The sequence below is a fragment of the Ips typographus genome, linkage group LG3 (assembly GCF_016097725.1).
Source record: "Ips typographus isolate SLU linkage group LG3, UJ_Ityp_2.0, whole genome shotgun sequence".
Classification (NCBI taxonomy): domain Eukaryota; kingdom Metazoa; phylum Arthropoda; class Insecta; order Coleoptera; family Curculionidae; genus Ips; species Ips typographus.
The window spans coordinates 2,393,771-2,413,421 of NC_138424.1; the positions used below are offsets into that span (position 1 = coordinate 2,393,771).

At 37.6% G+C, this 19,651-nt stretch overlaps 2 protein-coding genes, 1 long non-coding RNA gene and 1 pseudogene across 10 annotated transcripts; 1 reads left to right on the plus strand and 3 right to left on the minus strand.

The window, feature by feature from the left end:
- Positions 1-292: 292 nt before the first annotated feature.
- Positions 293-1,823, plus strand: LOC145726055 (uncharacterized). Its single transcript, XR_014177473.1, has 2 exons — positions 293-758; positions 1,542-1,823. It is a non-coding gene; the product is annotated as an uncharacterized LOC145726055 (long non-coding RNA).
- A 456-nt stretch (positions 1,824-2,279) lies between these two features.
- LOC145726037 (eukaryotic translation initiation factor 4E transporter-like) lies at positions 2,280-12,902 on the minus strand. 8 transcript variants are annotated; one of them, XM_081974982.1, is made up of 18 exons: positions 12,448-12,902; positions 10,240-10,399; positions 10,086-10,185; positions 9,877-10,027; positions 9,551-9,824; positions 8,969-9,320; positions 8,784-8,915; positions 8,466-8,724; positions 8,258-8,397; positions 8,134-8,208; positions 7,898-8,078; positions 6,197-6,310; positions 5,855-6,097; positions 5,603-5,656; positions 5,143-5,526; positions 4,505-4,987; positions 4,252-4,452; positions 2,280-3,437 (listed from the first exon to the last, which is right to left on the minus strand). In XM_081974982.1, exons 1-17 carry the CDS (start codon positions 12,506-12,508, stop codon positions 4,265-4,267), a joined length of 3,351 nt encoding a protein of 1,116 aa, XP_081831108.1. In that variant the 5' UTR covers positions 12,509-12,902; the 3' UTR covers positions 2,280-3,437; positions 4,252-4,264. The 8 variants fall into 8 exon arrangements, with proteins under 8 accessions (XP_081831108.1, XP_081831105.1, XP_081831103.1 ...); XM_081974979.1 differs by lacking the exon at positions 12,448-12,902 and adding an exon at positions 10,624-10,932 and having other exon boundaries at positions 8,134-8,202; XM_081974977.1 differs by lacking the exon at positions 12,448-12,902 and adding an exon at positions 10,624-10,932 and having other exon boundaries at positions 4,505-4,984.
- A 423-nt stretch (positions 12,903-13,325) lies between these two features.
- okr (DNA repair and recombination protein RAD54-like okr) lies at positions 13,326-19,587 on the minus strand. The gene is made up of 14 exons (XM_081974988.1): positions 19,445-19,587; positions 19,148-19,387; positions 18,902-19,095; positions 18,779-18,845; positions 18,436-18,654; positions 18,188-18,381; positions 17,933-18,123; positions 17,622-17,873; positions 17,277-17,559; positions 17,090-17,211; positions 14,094-14,233; positions 13,913-14,040; positions 13,703-13,856; positions 13,326-13,641 (listed from the first exon to the last, which is right to left on the minus strand). The coding sequence occupies exons 1-14, from the start codon at positions 19,445-19,447 to the stop codon at positions 13,483-13,485; spliced, it is 2,346 nt and encodes a 781-aa protein (XP_081831114.1). The 5' UTR covers positions 19,448-19,587; the 3' UTR covers positions 13,326-13,482.
- Positions 14,476-16,466, minus strand: LOC145726040 (cytosol aminopeptidase pseudogene; annotated as a pseudogene).
- Positions 19,588-19,651: the final 64 nt, after the last annotated feature.

Consider the following 19,651-nt stretch of genomic DNA (forward strand, 5'->3'; position numbering starts at 1 on the left):
CATCAAAACCGTACCACGCCTACTACGACATCATTTACAAAATAAGGCGGCGTTGCCAATTTGCTCGCTAGGGTATATTTTTTTAATTTACTTGGTTTTTCTAAAATTGCCTTTCAAATTCTAAATTACCTTAAATGCAAGTTTAGAAAATAGTATATTAACTACACCCAGAATGAAGAGAACAGCCACTAGGCTCAATCTTTGGTCTTTGAACAACTTTACTATAGTAGTAACTTTCACTGAAGTGAAATTGTATTTAGATCAATAATTACAAATGTCCTGCTAGTGATTTTGGTATAAGTTTATTCACTAAAAAAAAAATGTGTGCTGAAATACAGTGTCATTGTCAGCCTAGTCCTATCAAAAAGGTTTTTAACTAAATTTATTCCTTCTTCAAACTACTATGGAAATGAGGTTCCTATGATATGGCTACTTTGCTAATGTAAAAAATAACAGACTTCTTACCAAAACAGGTTTTGCGGTCGGTTTCTTCAGAAATTAGCTGCTTTTCACAAAATCTATCACCTGTACAGAAATTGTTTATTATGGTATCCAAGGTACTGAATGTCAGGTAGGTGACGTTGATTTGGACTGCTTTTCAACCTCTCAATAATTGTTGAAAGGCCTATTAATCCAAATCCTATTGCTAAGTGTACTTGTGTTATTACTATTTAATTAAATATTGTTTTGCAACTCACTTGGATTATTATCCCATCCTATAAAATAATGGAAAACTCCGGGGAATATTCTTTTCAATGGTGAGGTAAGTAGGTAATTCCTCACATTTTCAGGAAAGCAATGAAGCTCCAAATGTAATATTTAATTGTAACCTTGAATTAGTTTCAATCACAAAAACAGCTGATTTAGTATCATAACATTTTAGGAGATTAAAACACCACAATGAATACTGTGTGTAAAGATTTTATTTAAAGGCGACAGAAACCTAAACTAGAAACACAACTAAAGACTACCCTGCACTGCACTGAATTATCAACTAACACCACTAATAACTTCACTTTAGCACGTAGAACTGCCCTCAAAGTGATGTAGTCGCTCCTCGTTCAACTAATAAATAGGTATCATCAGCATACTTTCTCTAGACAAATACGCTGACTGGACGAACTTATGGCCAAGTAATTTCCGCTGCAGTTCACGACTGTTCAAAGCGAAGCTAAAAAGCCAACTCTCGAGTTTCAGTTCAACTACATTTATCGATTAGAATGTGCGCATTAACAGTGTGAAGTGTGGGATTTCGAGCAACAAGCTTGCAGTTTTGAGGTCAACCGTGGAAGGGATAGAGAAATAAGCAATTTTTACATTAAATGTATACCTCCGCCACTGTTGTTGATTAGCTGGCAGCGTTGGTTGGTTGTAATTTGTACGACCTTGAATACATCATATAAATATAAAAATGTAATAATGCAGTTCTGAGAAGGAAGCTTCTGTGTTTGCATTTTGCAGCGTTGCCACTTTGATTATGACGCACGAGCAGTTCCACATATCCACTAGAGCAGAGGTTCTCAAACTTTTTTGTCTTATAGACCACTTTATAAATTTTGCTGATTTTGGTGTACCCCTTGAATCTAAAAATGTGAAGAATCGTATGAAGATTAGATCTACTCGGCCGTATAGTCCTGGCAAAAACCCAAAAGAAGATTAGATCTAACTATGGAATTTTGTGTTGCGACTGAATTCCAACCACGATTAACTTATTTTCAGTTAATTAACAGTTTTCGAAGAAAAGTGAAAATTGATTAGTTAATTAACTAATTGATTGTGCTGATTGAAAGGATGTTAAAAAAGTAAAGTAGGTCATTCATCAACTTCACTTTTTTTACTTCTACTTACAGGACAAGAAACCATTAGAATCTCATTAATAAATAATATTAGAAAACTCTCCATATACGCCAACGTAGACCCCTTCAAGGAAGGCTTTAGGAACTTAGGAAACCTCTGCTTACAGTCTACCATCATAATTAAAGCAAAGTCACAGAGATAAAATTGACTGATTATAAAAGCATTAATTTCAGTGCTGCCCTCTGCATCTGCGTATTTTCCTGCCTTTTTCCTCAGAATTATACCCTGATAGGCTTGTGCGAGTTGATATCGACATATTTCTTCTCTCTAACAGACAAAATTTCTACATCGTGTGGTCTTAGTAGATTTGGCTTGGTTTGCTCCATTTGGCAACAAAATTGTACAATAAAATCTCTCTCAAATAATATACGATTAGAAATTAATAAAAGTGTTTTGTAAAAAGAAGGTAGAACAAAAAACTATTCAATTTTTTTATCAGTTTATTTATTCAGTTTCAAACAAAATTTCAATAAGTATCATGATAATCTCATTTATTTACAAAATCGTTTCAACAAACCTCAACATCAAAACGCAACTCCTTTCATAATAATTTACAATTTTTTTCTGCAATAAAAAAAATTAGTTGCGTCCACGTTAAAGTTTCAAACATTTGCGATTCGGACACGTAAAACAAGTTTTCCATGTCAAAAGGTCGAATCGATGCATCAAAGGACAAGCTGTCAAAAATCAACTCGAAGAAAGTTGTAAATTTTATTTCTCTCTGTTTTTTTTGAGTATTATTTCTGGTTATGACTAGAATGAGCGACGAATCCAACTGGTAATGATTAAACCTTTTGACAGGAAAGGGAATGTCTGGTTATTGAACTTTATAAAAGAAATCGCAACCGCAGATCACGTAAATTGAAAAAAGGAACACAAAGTTACTTGGGAAAAGTCAATTCTAGGCGACAGTCAAACATACGCACGTCGTTGCGGTACTGCGCAAGCCTGATACACGGGCCTTATAATACAATAAAGATATCGACGGTACACAGTGACAATAATAACTTCAATATACAACTGGATGGTAAAATGGTTACATTATACACAGCAAATGGCCACACCAAAACTGAACTGAAAAAATTTCTTCTTATTAGAACATCAAAACCGAAATAAACACAACGACACCCTAAAACCGAAAACTTAAAAACGCGTTTCTACGTCGAAATCCCTGATAGACACGAAGACATATTTATTAGAACAAGGAGCACATTTAAACTACTACACGACTAATAAAACTAAAGTTATTCGGGGTTCTCCCATAAACAAATTCGTTATTATAATGTAACCATTTTAGTACAGTGCTTCTTGGTTTTATTATGATTTTTTTTACTTTCAGAAAAGTTCTTCCGCACAGCCGCTGCTTGGATAATTATGAGAAGGTGCAACAACTCATAACGTTAATCTACTTGTAGAGACAAAAGTTCTGATATTTACAGAAAACAGTCACAGCAACTGTGCGGAAGACACATCTTATATATCTTAAAATTGACATATTACCTACCGCAATTATTTAAATACTTCTGGATAGACAAAGAGAGACAATGACTCGAGAGAGTGTCCAGGTCAGTTGAAGAGATCTGAAATTAAAACCGTCGAGTGGTAAAATTTTTTTAAATGCAACAAAATCGTATGTTATAACTACTTACCAAAACTTAGTGGGTTATTAGAACTACAGTATAACGCATACGTTAAGGGTGCGACAGTACCAGCTAACATTTAAAAAGTGAAGTTTATGAAAACAGCACGGAGTAGGAAAATGTGTTTCAAAATAATTAAAACATCAAATCCGCAGAACCGGATTAGAATTTGATGATTTTTAGAATTCAAATAATGAAATGTGTACCTTGCCTACGTTTTTAACGACATACAGAAATAAGGTTAGTGGTTAGTTATGTAAAACCACAGATAAAACATAAAGTGAGATGATTAAAACTATAGCACAGCAGTCATAAGTTTCCCAAACACCGCACTTCCGCTAACCAACCAAAAAAATACAGTAAAACAATGACAATAATTCATGCAAATCAATTCACCCACCCGATGAGTTTAAAAATGTGCAAGCAATTCGCGAAAAATTAGTGTGGAACTTAAAACGGTGATAAAACTTTCTTATATTGGAATAACTAGTAATAATGCATTACTATTTTTAACAACTAAATATTATCTATTTCCGAGCAACGAACAAAGTGTATAAGTGATGTGAACGTTAACACGAAATGAATACTTCATAGTTAGGCAAAAAAATAGCAAAAACCAAAATTAAAAACTTTATTTCTAAAAACAAATGAAACGTGGCACGAAACTGGCAAAATTGTTCATGTAATACATAAAACAAAGAATAGATGCGGACAAAACAAGACAGAAAACAAACCGACAACCACAGCCACTTACCAGTCAGCGCAGGTTAATTGTGGACCGGTGGCGCTGCCTGACGTTCGATTTCCTCCAAACGCGCCAAATTAGCAGTGCTGGGCAACTCGCCGCCCCTGGCACGCTCTAGCAAATCGGGAGAAAACCAGCGGGTCAACTGATCGGCCGTGGTAGGAGAAAACGGACCCGGCTGCTGGTTGCCCGCCTTAGACAGGCCGCCCTCTTTACATAACGATTAGCAAAAGTTATAGAAAACATGTTGGCGTGTTAATACCCATACTTTGTTGCTGAACCACTGGCGAATTGAGGAACTGTTGCCAAGCCGCGGTTCCGCTCTGCTGAGACTGATCGAACTGTGCCGGTTGCTGATTGGCCGCCTGGTTTTCCGCTTGAGTTTGGGCGGCAGCAGGAGCGCCACTCGGCCTGTGCTGATGTTGAGCCCTCAACTGTTGCGCCGTAGGCTGAGGAAAGGATTGTTGTTGCGGGTTAGGATGAGTGGAATATTGGGATTGGGATAGCCCGTAGGAACCTGATCGTGACATGTCAGTTAGACTGGGTCCAGCTCTGGCCGCTGGCAACATAGAGCCTTGCATCGAATACTGCTGACCGACGATTGGCTTCATATGGCCAGCATTCTGCAAGTTTTGGTAGGTGCGCTGCTGTGGCAACGGCTGCTGTTGACTGGCCAACTGGGCGAAAAATTGATCTGGTGTTTGTGACTGGTAATTGTTAGCTTTAACGATCGGTCGACCGGCTACTGAAACAAATATTGCAAGAATTTGGTGAAGTACATAAAATGTTATTGACACCTTCATCTAAATACTAATTATCACAAGGTAAACGTCTCCGTTAAATATGTTGGCCTGAGCTATTACTTTACTTTATCTACTTAGAGGAGTATTCTACACTCACCTTGTTTCATTGGAAACGCCTGATTCCATTGTTGACTGCCAACATTAACCTGCGGCTGGGTTCGCATCCCCGTAAGCGGACGGCCTGGCGGTTTCATCCCGTTATCTCCCAATATTTTATTCTCTTTCCCTTCTTCCTTTTCGGCGGTCATCTTCCTCAGCACGGACGTAGGAGTGAACGCAAGCGGGGTGGGTGACGATATACCTTTGCCATGCTGGCTACCAGAACCAACGGCCATATTGGGACTAGCGCCCCGTTGCATTTCCTGCTTCTTTCGATAGTTTTCGGTCTGTTCTTCCAGTTTTTTCTTAATCAACGCCCGCTGCAAAATGTTTTGGGTGTGCACCTGAAGTTCTCTGGGCGATGGAATGCGCTGATGCATGGCTGCAGAAAAAAGACAGTACGTAAGACACTTCAACGTTATTTGGAAAAACTTAGCCGTGGAACGTAGCACACTCACCTGGTACCGCCAATTGATTGGGGCTAGTAGCCATTATTGGCGACACGCAATAAGCTGCATGAAACAAGATCGTACAAAAGTTAGACTCACGTCTAAACTAATATCTCTCAAAGCCTCAAAATGTAGCTACTAAGAAAAGCAACAGGTGCGCACAAAAACGCAAACTCGAAACAAACATAACAAAAGCGAAACGACCGTTAAGCAACAGACAAAAAGCCTCTAGGTGCGCAATTAACAAAAAAAAACACGAACCGTTGGGCGGCAAAGGAGAGACCGCCAACTGCTGCTGCTGCATTTGAGCCGTCTGCTGCGGCGGATATAAATGATGGGCGGACAGTGGAACGGGACTGAGCACACGTGGACTCGGCCCGTAACTAGTCGAGTTGCTATGCAACTTTACAATCGTCGTCAACATATCCCGATGACGGGGTTGCAATGCCGGATTGGCTATTTGCTGGTAGAGATGTTGGATCGTAATCTCGCCTCGTTTTAGACCTGTCAATCCCGAGGTGTAATATTTGTTGAACTCTTTTACTTTTAGATACTACTTTAGAATGCACATTAAAGTTGATAGAAAAAATAAACAAGGCCTACCTTGGAGAATAGCCTGCGCTTCAGGCCTGTTTAGCAACTCTCTGCTTTGCTGGACGCTCAAGTCCAAAAGAGGGCTGGTACGCATTTGCGGATTTCCACCAGACATAAGTTTTCCTGTAAGAAAATGTCAAAAAAGAAATTGCAAATCAATCTCAGATGAGAAAAGAGGGTATAAATGGCAAATTGAAATATACAAATTAATCTCCAAAAAGGCAGAGAATTGATTTCATTTTAGAAAAAACACACTTTTCCAAAAGTCTAAAATAGAAATTTCAAAAATGGGATAACAATTGAAGCAGTTGTAGTTAATTGGAAAAAGTTTGGCATTTAAATGTACAGGGTGGTCCAGTTTTGAATGTCAATCATTCACTAATCGATAGCCCATCAAAAAATAAGTTGACATGCATTATGTCATTTTGCTGAAGAACGCTTCCTAAGGAAGACACAGATTTCCAAATTTCAGTTTAAAAAAACGTTTTTTTGCTACAACTGTCAGACCGCTTGACCAATTTTGATCAAATTTGGAACAGGCAATTATGAAATGAGTACTCGTTTATATGATGTGAATGACATTCTTCAAAATTGTTTAGATGCGTCTTAGATCTGTGAGGTTTACTTTTTTAATTTTTGACACTGGAAATAGTCAAAAAACAGTCAAACTTAACTTTTACTGTAAAAAATGGTTTAAAATTCGATTTTTCAGTCTTAAAGCATAGTAAAGTGTCTAGAGGTCCATTTAACTTAACAAAGAAACTGTGAAATGACATGTTTAAGCCGATGGAAAATAGTTTTTTAAGTCTGCTATGTTAAAAACTTGGTGAAGATAACTCTAAAACTCGATTTTCCAAGCTGAAAGCAGTTTTAAAGCCCTAAAAATAGTCCAGAGTTCTAAGTAAATGAAAAGCAAAGTAAAAAAACTTGAAAGATTAGTCTTCAAGTCAATTTTTATGAATCTAATGTCAATATCCTGTATTTAAGACTAAAATATTGAAATGTATTTTCAAATTATGAAAACTTACTTCAAATGCAAATTTTAAGCTTTTCGTGTCACTTTTCATTCATTTCAGTCTTTTTGGTGTCCAAGACTGACTGAAAGACAGTTTTTAAGCCTCTCAAGTTAATTTTCACCGTTTCAAAGTAAATTTACTGGTTTCTAAGTCAATTTTCAATACTAAAGTCTTTCAATTTGCCTGGAAACTAAGAAAACTGGTTACAAAGACATTTTTTAAGACTCTTAAGTCGATTTTCACCGTTATCAAGACGATTTTTAAGTTGGGTTGGTTGGTTTTGGGTCTTTGAACGTAATAAATCAATTATCTCGTAAACGAAGTTTCAAATCAGAATTTTATAAGAAATACTTATTTTTTTAAATTGAACCAGTAAATGGATTGTCCCAAATTTGATTAAAATTGCTCCAGCGGTCTGACAGTTATGACAAGAAACCGATTTTTTAAACTGAACTTTTATGGACTGTATTTTCCTTGGGAAGCATTTTTCAGGAAAATGACATAATGTATGTTAACTTATTTTTTGATGGGCTATCGAATGGTGAATTATTGACATTTAAAACTGGACCACCTTGTATAATGAGAAAATGTAAAGATACAAAACTTTTATGCCTTTTTTGAATATGTTTTAAGATCCTACAGTTTCTGTAACTGTAGGATCTTAAAACATATTCAGACAAAAAACAAAATATACCAAGCATATCTAGTTGTTGTTTCTGCTGTTGCTGTAGCTGAGCTTGCTGCAACTTCAACATCAGATCATTGTGCATGGTATTTTGCTGGGGCTGATGCGAGTGAAGAGAATGTTGATTGACAGCGGCCGCTTGAGCGGCAGCGAGTCGGGCTTCGTCCTGCTGCTGAGAGTGACTTAGCATCTACCAATAAACCAACAATAATAATCTACATAAACGACCGGCATTAAGATACTACCTCAAGAAGGCTCATCCCCGGGGGTTTGTTCATAGGACCGTTCTGAGGCATAGAATGACCACCGGCCTGCTGAAGCTTGAAAATAATTTAGAGTTGTGGGCGAGTTTAGCAAAATTGTGCTTACCAATCTCTTAAAAGCGGCAGTCATTTCTTCGTCAGGCTTTTGCGGAACAGCTTTCGGCTGCGAGTTGGCAGAATGATCGGAATTCTGTCTGATTCTAGACTCTAGCTCGTCAAGGCTCAGAATCTTCCCACTTCCCAGCACTTTAAAAAATTATTTAAACATTAAGTTAAAAGTGCAACAACTATAGAAGAATTGAGGTAACACTTACTAGATCCCTGAGGCTTGGAATTCCAGCCTTCTGGTTGTGGAGGCTGTTTGCCTCTGCCCAAAAGATCCATAATATTGACAGGTTGTCCGCCATTATTAAAACTTGATCTGTTTTTGTCATGGTTCCCAACCACGCGATCCAGCCCTAAACAAGAGTTACCAGCAGGTGAAATAGGAGCAAAATACGTGTTTGAGTCCATTGATGGTGGATGAATCGCCACTGGAATGGAGCTCGAGTCGTTGATGTCCTTCAAGAGATCCTAAAGACGTAAAAAAATACATTTTTATCAAAAAAAAAAACACAAAACATTGGCAGTACTTTGATAATATGGTTGTCTTCCTGGATTGAAGACTTCCGGCTCGATCCTCCTACTTCTTTAGTGGGGCTGTCTTTCTTGAACCATCGACTGAATCGCGACGTGGTTTTCTCAGCGTCTTCACTGACACCATTCTGCAAAGAGCCAATTTCATAAACAGATCCGCTGACAACTTTAATCAACCTACCGTCAACAGCCCTGGAATGTGTTCGCCTTTGAAAAACTCGTCAAAATCGAATGTCTGATGATGTTCAGGCTGGGTAATCGAAGACTCAGCTTTAGGCAATGTTGAATCAAGCTCCTTGTTTTTAGCATCTCCGCGCCTAGCTTGTTGACCGTTCGAAGGCAAGGGCTCATTCAATTCTGTGGTTTCTTCTGTTCTTTCTTTATCCTCCGCAATGGTGGACTCCTTTTTCTTAGACCAGTCTTTCACTCGTTTAACTCGGGCGGCCGACATTTTTCGTTTGCCTGGCTTATCCGACTCGTCAAAGCCACGCAATTCGATAGTGTCGTTTTGAGACATTGGACCAGATGAGAACCTACGTCACACATTATTCTACTCATCAAACATAATAAAGTAACTAATTAAATACGTCAACTGGACTAAAATAGTGAGATAATAACACAAAAAAACTAAAACATAGAAAGACAGTGTGTTGAAGATAATAAGTAAACGTAACCAAAGCATTAAAGTCAAAGTTGCTTATATCAGCAAAATAAACTAAACATTTCTCTTCCCGTTTCTATTAATAGTTAAACAAAAGCGTACCATTCTGGTTCTTCTTCCTTAGTGTCCGAGTAACGTCGCCTGCCTTCACTGTAACGCGTGTTCCGTCTATTATCCTTTTCCTTCCCCCCATTATCAGACTCTCTGCCGAATGATCGTCGTTCCCCAAATTTGTCATCTCTCTCGTTGTTCCTGCTCGACATGTTCCTGCTAAAGTTGAAATCCGGTTCGCCAGAATCTTTCTCACTCTCCCAGGCGTCGCGCACAATCCTTCCGCTGCCGATTCGCCTTGTTGAGGAAGAAATTTCCCTCGAAGCTACCACATAAGTGTGTCAGACGTTTTTAGCCATTTACTAGAAACTGCTTACCTATCAGGTGAGTAGGTGGAGCATCCGCTTTACTAGTTGACTCCTTGTTGGCCGGAACAAAGCATCCCGAGTTGAAGCTTCGTCTTTGGGGGCTAAGTACAATCCCATCATTTTCCTTTTTAATCCTTTCTCGAGGATCTCCTGGACGTCTCTATTAAGAAAAGTTAACATTCACTGCAAACCTTTCAATGTATTAAATCAAAAATTACTCTGTTTTCTCCATTGTCGCCGCCCTTTGCCCCAGCATCGGGGGTGTCAGACTTTTTCCTCTCCAAATTCCACTTTTCCGGGTCCAAGATCGAAGCGCAACTGTAATCGACCAAACATTTTCTACCATAGAAGCAGAAAACCACCACAACTTACACTTCATTGGGGTCCAAAAAGTCAGGTTTGGATTTAGACGCCGGATGTTTGGCAATTTCCCAAAGCTGTTCTCTGGTATAGCGAATCACGACCCGTTCGCGAACGCACAAAATTGCCGGGTCAATCTCGCCCACACTCATACTCTGAATCTGCTCATCTCCTGCAAACCAAAACCATAATTAGTATGCAAATGCAAAGATACAAACAGTTCAAAATATAAATTGCACTTTCCCTGGTCTAAATGTGATATACCTACATAGAACAAATAAGTTTTTTAAAGATAAGCTACCCAGCATATCTCTATACTGATAACCCTACTTTAGGCTATAAATAATCAGGTTTTTAGGGGAAGCCTATAGTTATGTGGTGACAAAAAACTCTTACTCCAAGACACCCTCTTCATCCTAGGTTTTTGCTGACGTTTTTTCACAGTTCTCCCACTAACTGAATTAGTACCATGCTGATTGGAACCCCCAGCCCCAGTCTGCTCTTTCGACGTTTTTCTAGCATGCATTTTAACCATTTTGATGCACAGTACCAATACAGTAAACAGAAAGCACGTAATAAAAATAATTTTAACTGATCTAGAAAAAACCGCCTGCGGTAGTCAAATATCACACAAAACCAAGAATATTATACAAAATTCACTAGAAGACACACTGAACAGGTATGGCACGCATACAGGAAACTAACCAGAAAGTCAAATGGAATGTTATCAGGTATTTGGTGTTGCTAAAAAAACTGTTTGTTAGATACAAAACGGATTTTTGAACCCAAATATCATCTTGCTGGCAACTGTACTTAAAATATGATTCTTAAAGGAAATATTGTAATTATTTAGCACTAAAACTTTACAAAAAGAATTGAAAACCCTATAAAAATCAGTACAACAATGCATATAACTTTATGACTGTCTAATTAACCAAGATTTTTTCAATTTAGTAGGTAATACTTAAAAAGGTTGAATTTTGACCCAATTAATATGAATGAAGATTTTGTATCCACCCTCACACAGATAAAATAGTAAATACAAAATATACTGTAGGAAGCACTAAATTCTGACATAGAAAATGACAGTTCTTTTTTTCTAATTCCTAGATTTCAACTTTGTTTGTTTTAATGAAGGGCATTTTTTATTTTGCAATCAATTCATGGTCAATGCATGTCAAAAGAAAGCAAAAATGTTGTCTTGCTCTTTGTTTGTATATAAGTAGTTCAGTAACAATGATTTATGAACTTGTCATGTTAATGTTGTCAAAAAATGCCATGGCATTCAGTATACTTGTTTGTTCTTAGTTATGATTTATTTTGTTGTCATTTAGTTTCACTTTAACTTGCTTTTTGCAATCATATTATTACTATGTTATATGAGAACAGAGATGACTATCCTTTTGTGCACAATATGTAATTATAATTCAGAAATTGGACTGCTGTCCCTACTGCCTACTGTCATCAGTTTTTAATTACATAGGAACTTGTCTGCTACTGTGATTACTGTTGAAACAGTGCTAAATGTTCTAATAAATAAAAAATTGGACAAAACAAATACTGTTTTGTTTTTTACCCAAAACGGAGGACAAAACTATGTTTTAAAGACTTGAAAGTTTGGTTGTAGCTGTAGGGGGCAAACTGGGCCAACTTTAGGGAAGACTTTATAAAAAGGCTTATTAGTTATACACATTCAATATCTGTGATTCAGGTATACTTACCTATTGATTCTAAACTTATAGTTCAAGGCAAAAATAAGTGAAATCAATAAAACTGTAGAACCATAGTTAAGACTGTTGACCCAGAAAACATATGGGATGGACTTAATGCTTAACCTATTTTTTGCATTTTGCAAAACTTACACCAACAAATTATCTTTACTATCAAACTAATTATATTTTTATGTCCCTAAAATGAGCAAACATAGAGCTTGCAATGAAAATGGTTTTCTTATTCCTGAGGTGTTGTTAACATTTTAGGTGCAACAAATTTGCAAACAAACATAAAAATAAACAAAGAGAAAATCCACACATTACTCAATAGTTGGATTACACAACAAAGGTAAAACAACACTCATACCTATTGTGGTTATTTTGGTTTTAGTTGGAATTGTTTAAGGATTTATTGAAAGGGGACTGTGGTGAAAAGCAAAAGTACCATGTCATTTAAAAGAGAGATGTGATATTGGAGAAAAAATTGGGGGATAAAAGGCAATCTTACCATTTTTCGTCGGTCTGTCAGTGTCCGATGTTTGTTCAGGTTCGGACCCGTTTTCCGACATCTCACTGCACTATCTTCTTTGGTCTACACACGGAAAAGTCAGATACGGTATTTCTAAACTACGTTGTACAATAAATAATCAAAAATTGTATAAAGAAAACCTATATAATAACTTTTTATTTTAATATCACAGGTCGGTTTATTCGTCAACAACTTAACATACGTAAACGCGTAAACATGTATAATAAATTGAAATGGAACGCTTGAAATTACTTGGAGATCAAACCGATATTGAACGGAAAAACGGAATTCAAGCCCTCCAACAGGACACACACAACAACTCGCTACTATTATTTATTACAGAAAAACCATTTATTTCTCCACTAAAGCAAAAATAGAAACGTACGCCGCCATTTGCATTTACCTTTCCTTTCAAGTTTCAATGGCGACTGTCAACAAAAGTAAATGACATGTGGATGACCGCGTCTGTCAGAAAGCAAAGGCGCCAACTTTGATGGTGAAAACTTTAAATACGATAAAGAAATTTTAATAATTAAAAATGTTCTTTTCTTTACAAAGATTACATAAACAAACCTTTATACAATCAGTATTCAACGGACTGGTATGCAATTTGTGACGTAATTAGAAAGTAATACAATATGTTCTCGGCAGCGGGGCATCCGGGCAACTCCAATCCCCAATCAATACAATAACTTGCAGCTGACACGTGACCGAACTTACAGAAGTGGAGAAGTAATCACATGCTTTGTCAGATCATTAAAAATTATCTCTAATAATAATTAAATTAGTCTTTTACCTAAAAAATGTGTGCTAGACACCTGGGTATATTAAGATTCCCTGTATATAAAATTATTAAAAACCTGTAACAATTTATTTGTTTTTTGAAACTACAATAATAATTATTCCAAGAGAGAGTAAATGAAACGAAACGTCACATTCAAATTGAAAAACATTAGAAAAACTACAAAAAAACTCACAAAACATATATGAACCAACAAACACTAATTTAAAAATTCAGCCGGAATAGTCAGAGTCATTCGCATCATCTTTCTCCTCTTCATAATCAGAATCCTCACTTTTCAATTTGTTCAAATTATCAATCTCTTGCTTGGCGGATTTCTGATGGAAAACGAACGAAATGTACCGGCACGCATCCCAAATTTGTTTCAAAACCTATCAGCAAAACAATAATAACGTCTATAGAAATGTTTTCAAGTAAAATGAGTTCAAATACCATATCAGCCAGCCCCTTCTTATCCCAACAATGGTACCATTGAGACAAATCAGAACTACAATCGGCCTCATCAGAAGGATTTTTAATAGGAATTTTGTTGAGGCAACTTTTACATTTCAGCTTTGTGTGAGTATCGGATTCCGTTTCTTCCAACCTAAAAACCAGAGAGTTTAAGGCAACTTTGTGATCTAATGGCTTTTTCTTTGTTACCTGAATAAATCCCTTAATTCAGCAACGCTAAAATGTCTAGCAGTTTCCTCATTCATATCCACTATAGTGGAACTCAAAGCTTTTTTATGGGCTTGTCTCTGGAATATTTTTTCTTCGATAGTTCCGGCCTGAATAAAAATGGGTATCAAAAATTAGTGCGCTTTTGGAAAAACACACTAACCGATAAAAATCTGTAAATGTAACAAGGTTTTTGTTGCCCGTCTCTCCATACTCTAGCCATGGCTTGGTCGTCGTTAGCTGGGTTCCAGTCAGGATCGTACATGATTAAACGATTGGCACCGATTAAATTCAAACCGCAACCTAAAAGGATTTTAATAGTGTTAAACTTATTTATGAAATATAAAGTGCAACTGTAAAAGGTATGCATGTTTAAACTTTGCAAAAAAGTAAGCTTTTCACTTTAGGCGCAAGCAAATATCACACTACTGTAATGATGTCTGAACCCATCAAAATTTGACTTACTAAACGTGAAGAGTCTTATAACTCAATGCAGTCATCTATTAATTCACTCTTCTAAATACACACAAAATAAAACATTTAAGAAAGCAAAAATTATGATGTTTTATTCATTTCAATGTCTATTTGAACACCGCTGTCTACGTATGTACTATTTTACGATTCAAAGTATTTTGAGATTGTTTAACAAAAATAACACTTTTTTAAAAACAAAACTGTCGGGGTCGACCACGTTCCCATTTTAAAGCTAGTCGGTAGAAACCCAAATAAAAAAAAACCCGCCGGAAATATCCGTTTTTAAAAATGCAGTGTAAAGGACAATTTTTCAACTAATTTTACTAACACAAATGCGTTTACAAAATTACGTAGATTGCGTGTGTTACTCGAGTTTTCGTTGTCCTTCGGCAGGACATGCGAGCTGATAGAGGAGTTGAATGAGTGTGCGAGTGGGCCGTCCCGTCATACGGCCCTTGGTGAGATACGGATAATTTTTTTCTTCGCTTTTGAAACCCACGCCGGTTACGTCGAAGTGGATCCAGTCCACGCAGTCGATAAACTCGTTGAGGAATGCTGCGCCAATACAAGACGAACCGTGTCCCAATCCTTTGTTGTTGACGTCATGTGACCGGAATCTGGTCACTTTTCTGGTAAAGTACTTCCATAGAGGTAATCTCCAGACTCTGTCTCCAGTTATCACGCCTGCTTTACGAACTTGCGACCACATAGTCTGGGAGTTACAGAATACTCCACTGGCACATGAACCAAGAGCTGCGCGTACTCCAGGTGTTAAACTGGCAACGTCGATGATTAATCTGGGTTGATGTGAGAGTTGTCCGTAGACCAGAGCATCAGCCAAGATTAGTCTTCCTTCATTGTCTGTGTCTGTAATCATGATTGATTTGCCGTTGAGTCCCATAACGACGTCACCGCATTTCATGGCCATCCCGCTTGGCATGTTCTCGCATAGTGGTATGATCGCTTCGATATTGATGGGTAGACTCAGTGCTGAGGCGGCTCTGATCGCTGCTATTATAGCAGCAGCTCCAACCATATCCGCCCTATACCGGTCCATTCCGTCACATTTCTTCAAACATAAACCACCACTGTCAAAGGTGATTCCTTTACCAACCATTAATACCGGTTTCTGGTCTTGATGGGTGCCGCAATAAGATATTTCCACCACTACTGGTGGTTCGCAAGAACCTCGCGCTACTGTCAGAAACGCGTTCATCTTCTTTGTCTCCACCCAGTCTTTGTCGTGGACCATTACTTTGATTCCACAAGGGCACAACTCGTTTACGGTCTCCTGTGCAAAGTGTAAAGGGGTCATTTGGTTAGCTGGGGTATCTGAAAGTCTTCTGGCCAGATTCTGAGACTCGGCCTTAAACAAGCCACGCTGAAAACTTTCTGCGTCGCTGTCGTCGAAAAGTTCCAGCGTTGGAATAGGTTTCCAATTTTGTCTCGAACGGTTTTCTTGATAGCGCCACAACGCCAAGGCGCTACCTTCAGCTGCTTGTTCTGGATATCCAAGACCTTCAATCAGAATTCTGCCGACACATTGTCTTTTCAGCAGTTGAGCACCCATGCCTGCAGCTTCTCTCACAGCCTCCAATCCTTCGTCTATGGCCTCCATTTCACAGTAACCTAGGTGTTCTCTACCTAACCCCACAACGGCCACCGACCAGAACTCTTTGTCAATATTGTTGAATACCTTTCCTTGCCCCTTTTTCAGGTCACATCCACCTGTCTTGACCAGTTCCAGCAGCTTACCGCTCAGATGATCATTAAACTTGGCCGCTGCTTTGGTGAAAATCGGTTCGTCATTTTCTCCTTCGTACACCCCGAGGATGAGCCCCTTCTTCTCGTCCAGGCAGTCCTCGCCGCCGCTATAATAACGGCTACAAACGCTCGCACACGGGTATCCACTTTGCAGTAGGCGCAGGCCCCTCAAGCAAGTGGTCACAGACATTTTGATGTCGATTTCGAATGGGGTTACTGGATCATTTTACGTTTGAATTTGGAGAGCTTAGTCAAAATGCGACAATTTCGTGACTGATTGAATAAAAATAGCTGGTTGCCCGTCAACTTACAATACAACCACCATTACCTGATTTTCTACCTTTATACAAGGCATTCAATAGTGAGGAGACTAACTTGTAGGTTTAAAAAATATCAAAATATTACAAGCACAGCAATGTATAAACTGTACTGACAGTAGAAAAGCGCCTATAGTGTGATTTTGCTTAAAGAGCCATTTGGAAACTCTCGGACGGTTCTAGAAATTGTTGGAAGCTTATAAACTACTCTAGAAGCATACGGATTTTAGACTTTAGTTTTGAAAACTTTTCAGAGCTTCTACACTAGATAAAGAGCATTTGGAAGGTTTTTGGGCAGTTTAAAGAGCATATTGAAGGTTCTGGACTGCTTTAGAAGCATTTGGATATTCTTAGAAGATTCTAAAAGTTGTTGTAAGCTTTTAAACTGCTCTAGAATCATACGGATGGTTTTAGAGTGTTTTGAAAGCTTTTAGTATGTTCTAAAAGCTTTAGGAAGCTTCTAGGCTATTTTGGAAGGATTTTGACTACTTGAAAAACATCTTAAACCACTTGTTTATCTTGAAGATATAAAAGACACATCTTTTTATTGCAGTTTTGTCCGCTCAAATTTATTATGAACATCCTTTAATTAGATTAAACTCACCTCCAGCCTTGGAGCTCAGCATAAAAATAAAATCTTTGGAGTCGGGATTGTTAAAGTTCTCCACAATTTTAGCACGTTTTTTAATACTCATAGTGCCGTCTAAACGCACGTACTGGTATCCCCTGTCACAAACCAAACAGCCCTTATTATTCGTTAAATAAATTACTCACAGTAGTTAGCTACTTACCTGCGTTTCCACAATTTTTCAAACAAATCCAGCGTTTGCGTCCAATTTGAAACTATCACAACCTTGTCACTATAATTGGCTTTTAGATTGGCCAAGAAACAATCCAGCACCAACATTTTCGCAGAAAGTTCCGGTCTAACGTCCATCTCGCCATTTTTGTGCGGTAAAATATTCTGAGACTTTTCAAATCCCTCTCCACCTTCTAGAATCTTATCCAAAATCAAATCTGGATGGTTGCAAAGCTTTTTTAATGTGGTTATACTAGCTAATGAGCTGGTTCCACCTATAAGCATGAAATGAATGTTTTGAGTATTATTTTTTAGGGGCAAAACTCATCAAATTCACCTGGACCCCTTTCACCGATTTCACTATCCACTATAGTTCGTTTAATGGCTTCAGAAGTGATGTAATTTAAGTACAACTGTTTTTGGTGTGGAGTCAACTGACAAATCACAATCATCTCAAATTTAACAGGCAGATATTTGGTCAGCAAAGCTGAAGTACGCCTTATAAGGCATTTATTGACTATACCAGTAAGTTCGTTAATTTTTTCTATTGCTCGTTTACGTTCTTCAGGTGTAGCTAGAGAGTCTTGACCTACAGTTCATAACAACCACATAAATCGTCAAGTCGTGAACGTCAAGTTTTGAACAGACCTCGTAAAATACAAGTTTCGTATTTCTTTTTAAATTCACTGGAAGTGCCCAGCAAGCCTTCATTCACAAAATGAATCAAACTGAAGTACTCTAAAAGATCATTTTGAATAGGAGTGCCACTCAAAAGAACACGTCTCTTAGCATTCAAACCCATCAGAGCTCTGTAAGTCTGGTTTTCACAGTTTTTCAATCTAATGAGTATTACAAACAGTTAAAACCTATAAAGCAATTTTCTTTAAATCAAAAAATCACTACCTATGACCTTCATCACACAACACAAGCCCAATTTCACTACTATGCAGAATTGAAGCCTGCATTCTGAAGGTTTCATAGGAAATTATCAACACAGGAATGGCCATTCTACCTTGACCTTGCATAAATTGGGTAACTTTCTTCTTGACATCCGGACCTCCGTCTATCATTACAGCTGGCAAACGGCCTCCCAGCCACTTTAAATTACCCACAACTATTAAATAAAATTTACATTCCTAATGATATTTTACCTTGTTGATTTCATTGAACCAGTTTTTAACTAAACTACTGGGACACACAATTATCCCTTTGTTTATGGTGGGTTTGGCTTCAGGACCTTGACGCACTAAAGTCCAAAGTAATGTGATACACTGCAGGGTTTTTCCTAGTCCCATTTCGTCTGCCATAATACAGCCATAAGATCCGGGAATTTGAACGCCAGTTACGCAATCATACATAAATTTAACACCCTAAGAAACGTTAATTAATAAAGTTTTAGTCCCAAAGTGTGTTCATTTATGTTTTAATTCATATTATAGCTAATCTATTAAAAAACTTTCTTATTTTTCCTGAAATAGAAAAAATCTTACCTACCTCTCTTTGATGGGGCCTTAAAATATTCCCTAAAGTTGGATCTACTACAACATGAACTTGTACATTCCTGTTAAAAAAATTATTTGGCTAAATACTAAACATGCAGATTTTAATAACACTAACTTATCACTTTTCAATTTATCATGCTGGCTTTGGGGAGGTGGCGCATATAATACTAAAGCATTAGGCATATTCGGGTCGTACAATGCCCGTTTCGGTTGTGGCCGTCTAATTCCCAAGTTTTTGGTGGTTTGTGATCCTTCATAATTTGGCACAGGACATGAGAAAGGTTTCAACAGTTTTTTGATAATGTCCTCCTAAACATTTGGGTTTAGACCTACATTTCAAATAGTGGTGTTTACAACTTACATGATTGGACACATAAACCAACACTTTAGTGTTGTCTTCAATATTGGAAAAGGGTTTTCGGAGTTTGGCTTTTGGATTCTCATCTGGGGATTTCCTAGTCCTTTTCACAGTTATCGGTTCCGTTAAAGGGGAGCAAAATGCTTTTAAAGCGTTAGAAGCACCATTAGTTTGCTTTTCACCAGTGTTTTGAGTCTGTACCGGAGAGGATTTGCCCCTATGACTTGGCGCAAGACTTCGCCGCTTAAAAAAATAAACAAATAGTAAGCGTGTAATAATTGTTATTAATACTAAACTCACCATATTTTGTTAGTTTTTTGATGGAACACAACATGAATAGGTGGTAAAACCTAGTATGTTGAATATGGTTTGAAAATGTAAACAATAACAACCAAGTTAGGTTAGGTAATAGTTTTTACTCGGTTCGGTTCAAACTCAAACAGTAGTCTATCTTTTTTTGTAATTAATACAGACTCGTATATCAGACAAGGATAAAGTGATGAACCG

Bases quoted from the DNA above. Each gene is read 5' to 3' on its own strand.
- okr (XM_081974988.1), bottom strand. The intron at 18,124-18,187 runs GTAGTGATTTTT...AATACTCATTAG, and splicing joins TTGTGTGATGAAGGTCATAG to ATTGAAAAACTGTGAAAACC. The intron at 17,874-17,932 runs GTCTGTTCAAAA...TATGAACTGTAG, and splicing joins CGAAACTTGTATTTTACGAG to GTCAAGACTCTCTAGCTACA.
- LOC145726037 (XM_081974976.1), bottom strand. From the start codon at position 10,762: ATGGTTAAAATGCATGCTAGAAAAACGTCGAAAGAGCAGACTGGGGCT. The intron at 8,398-8,465 runs GTAAGTGTTACC...AATTTTTTAAAG, and splicing joins TTCCAAGCCTCAGGGATCTA to TGCTGGGAAGTGGGAAGATT. The intron at 6,311-7,897 runs GTATATTTTGTT...ATTTTCTTACAG, and splicing joins ACAACAACTAGATATGCTTG to GAAAACTTATGTCTGGTGGA.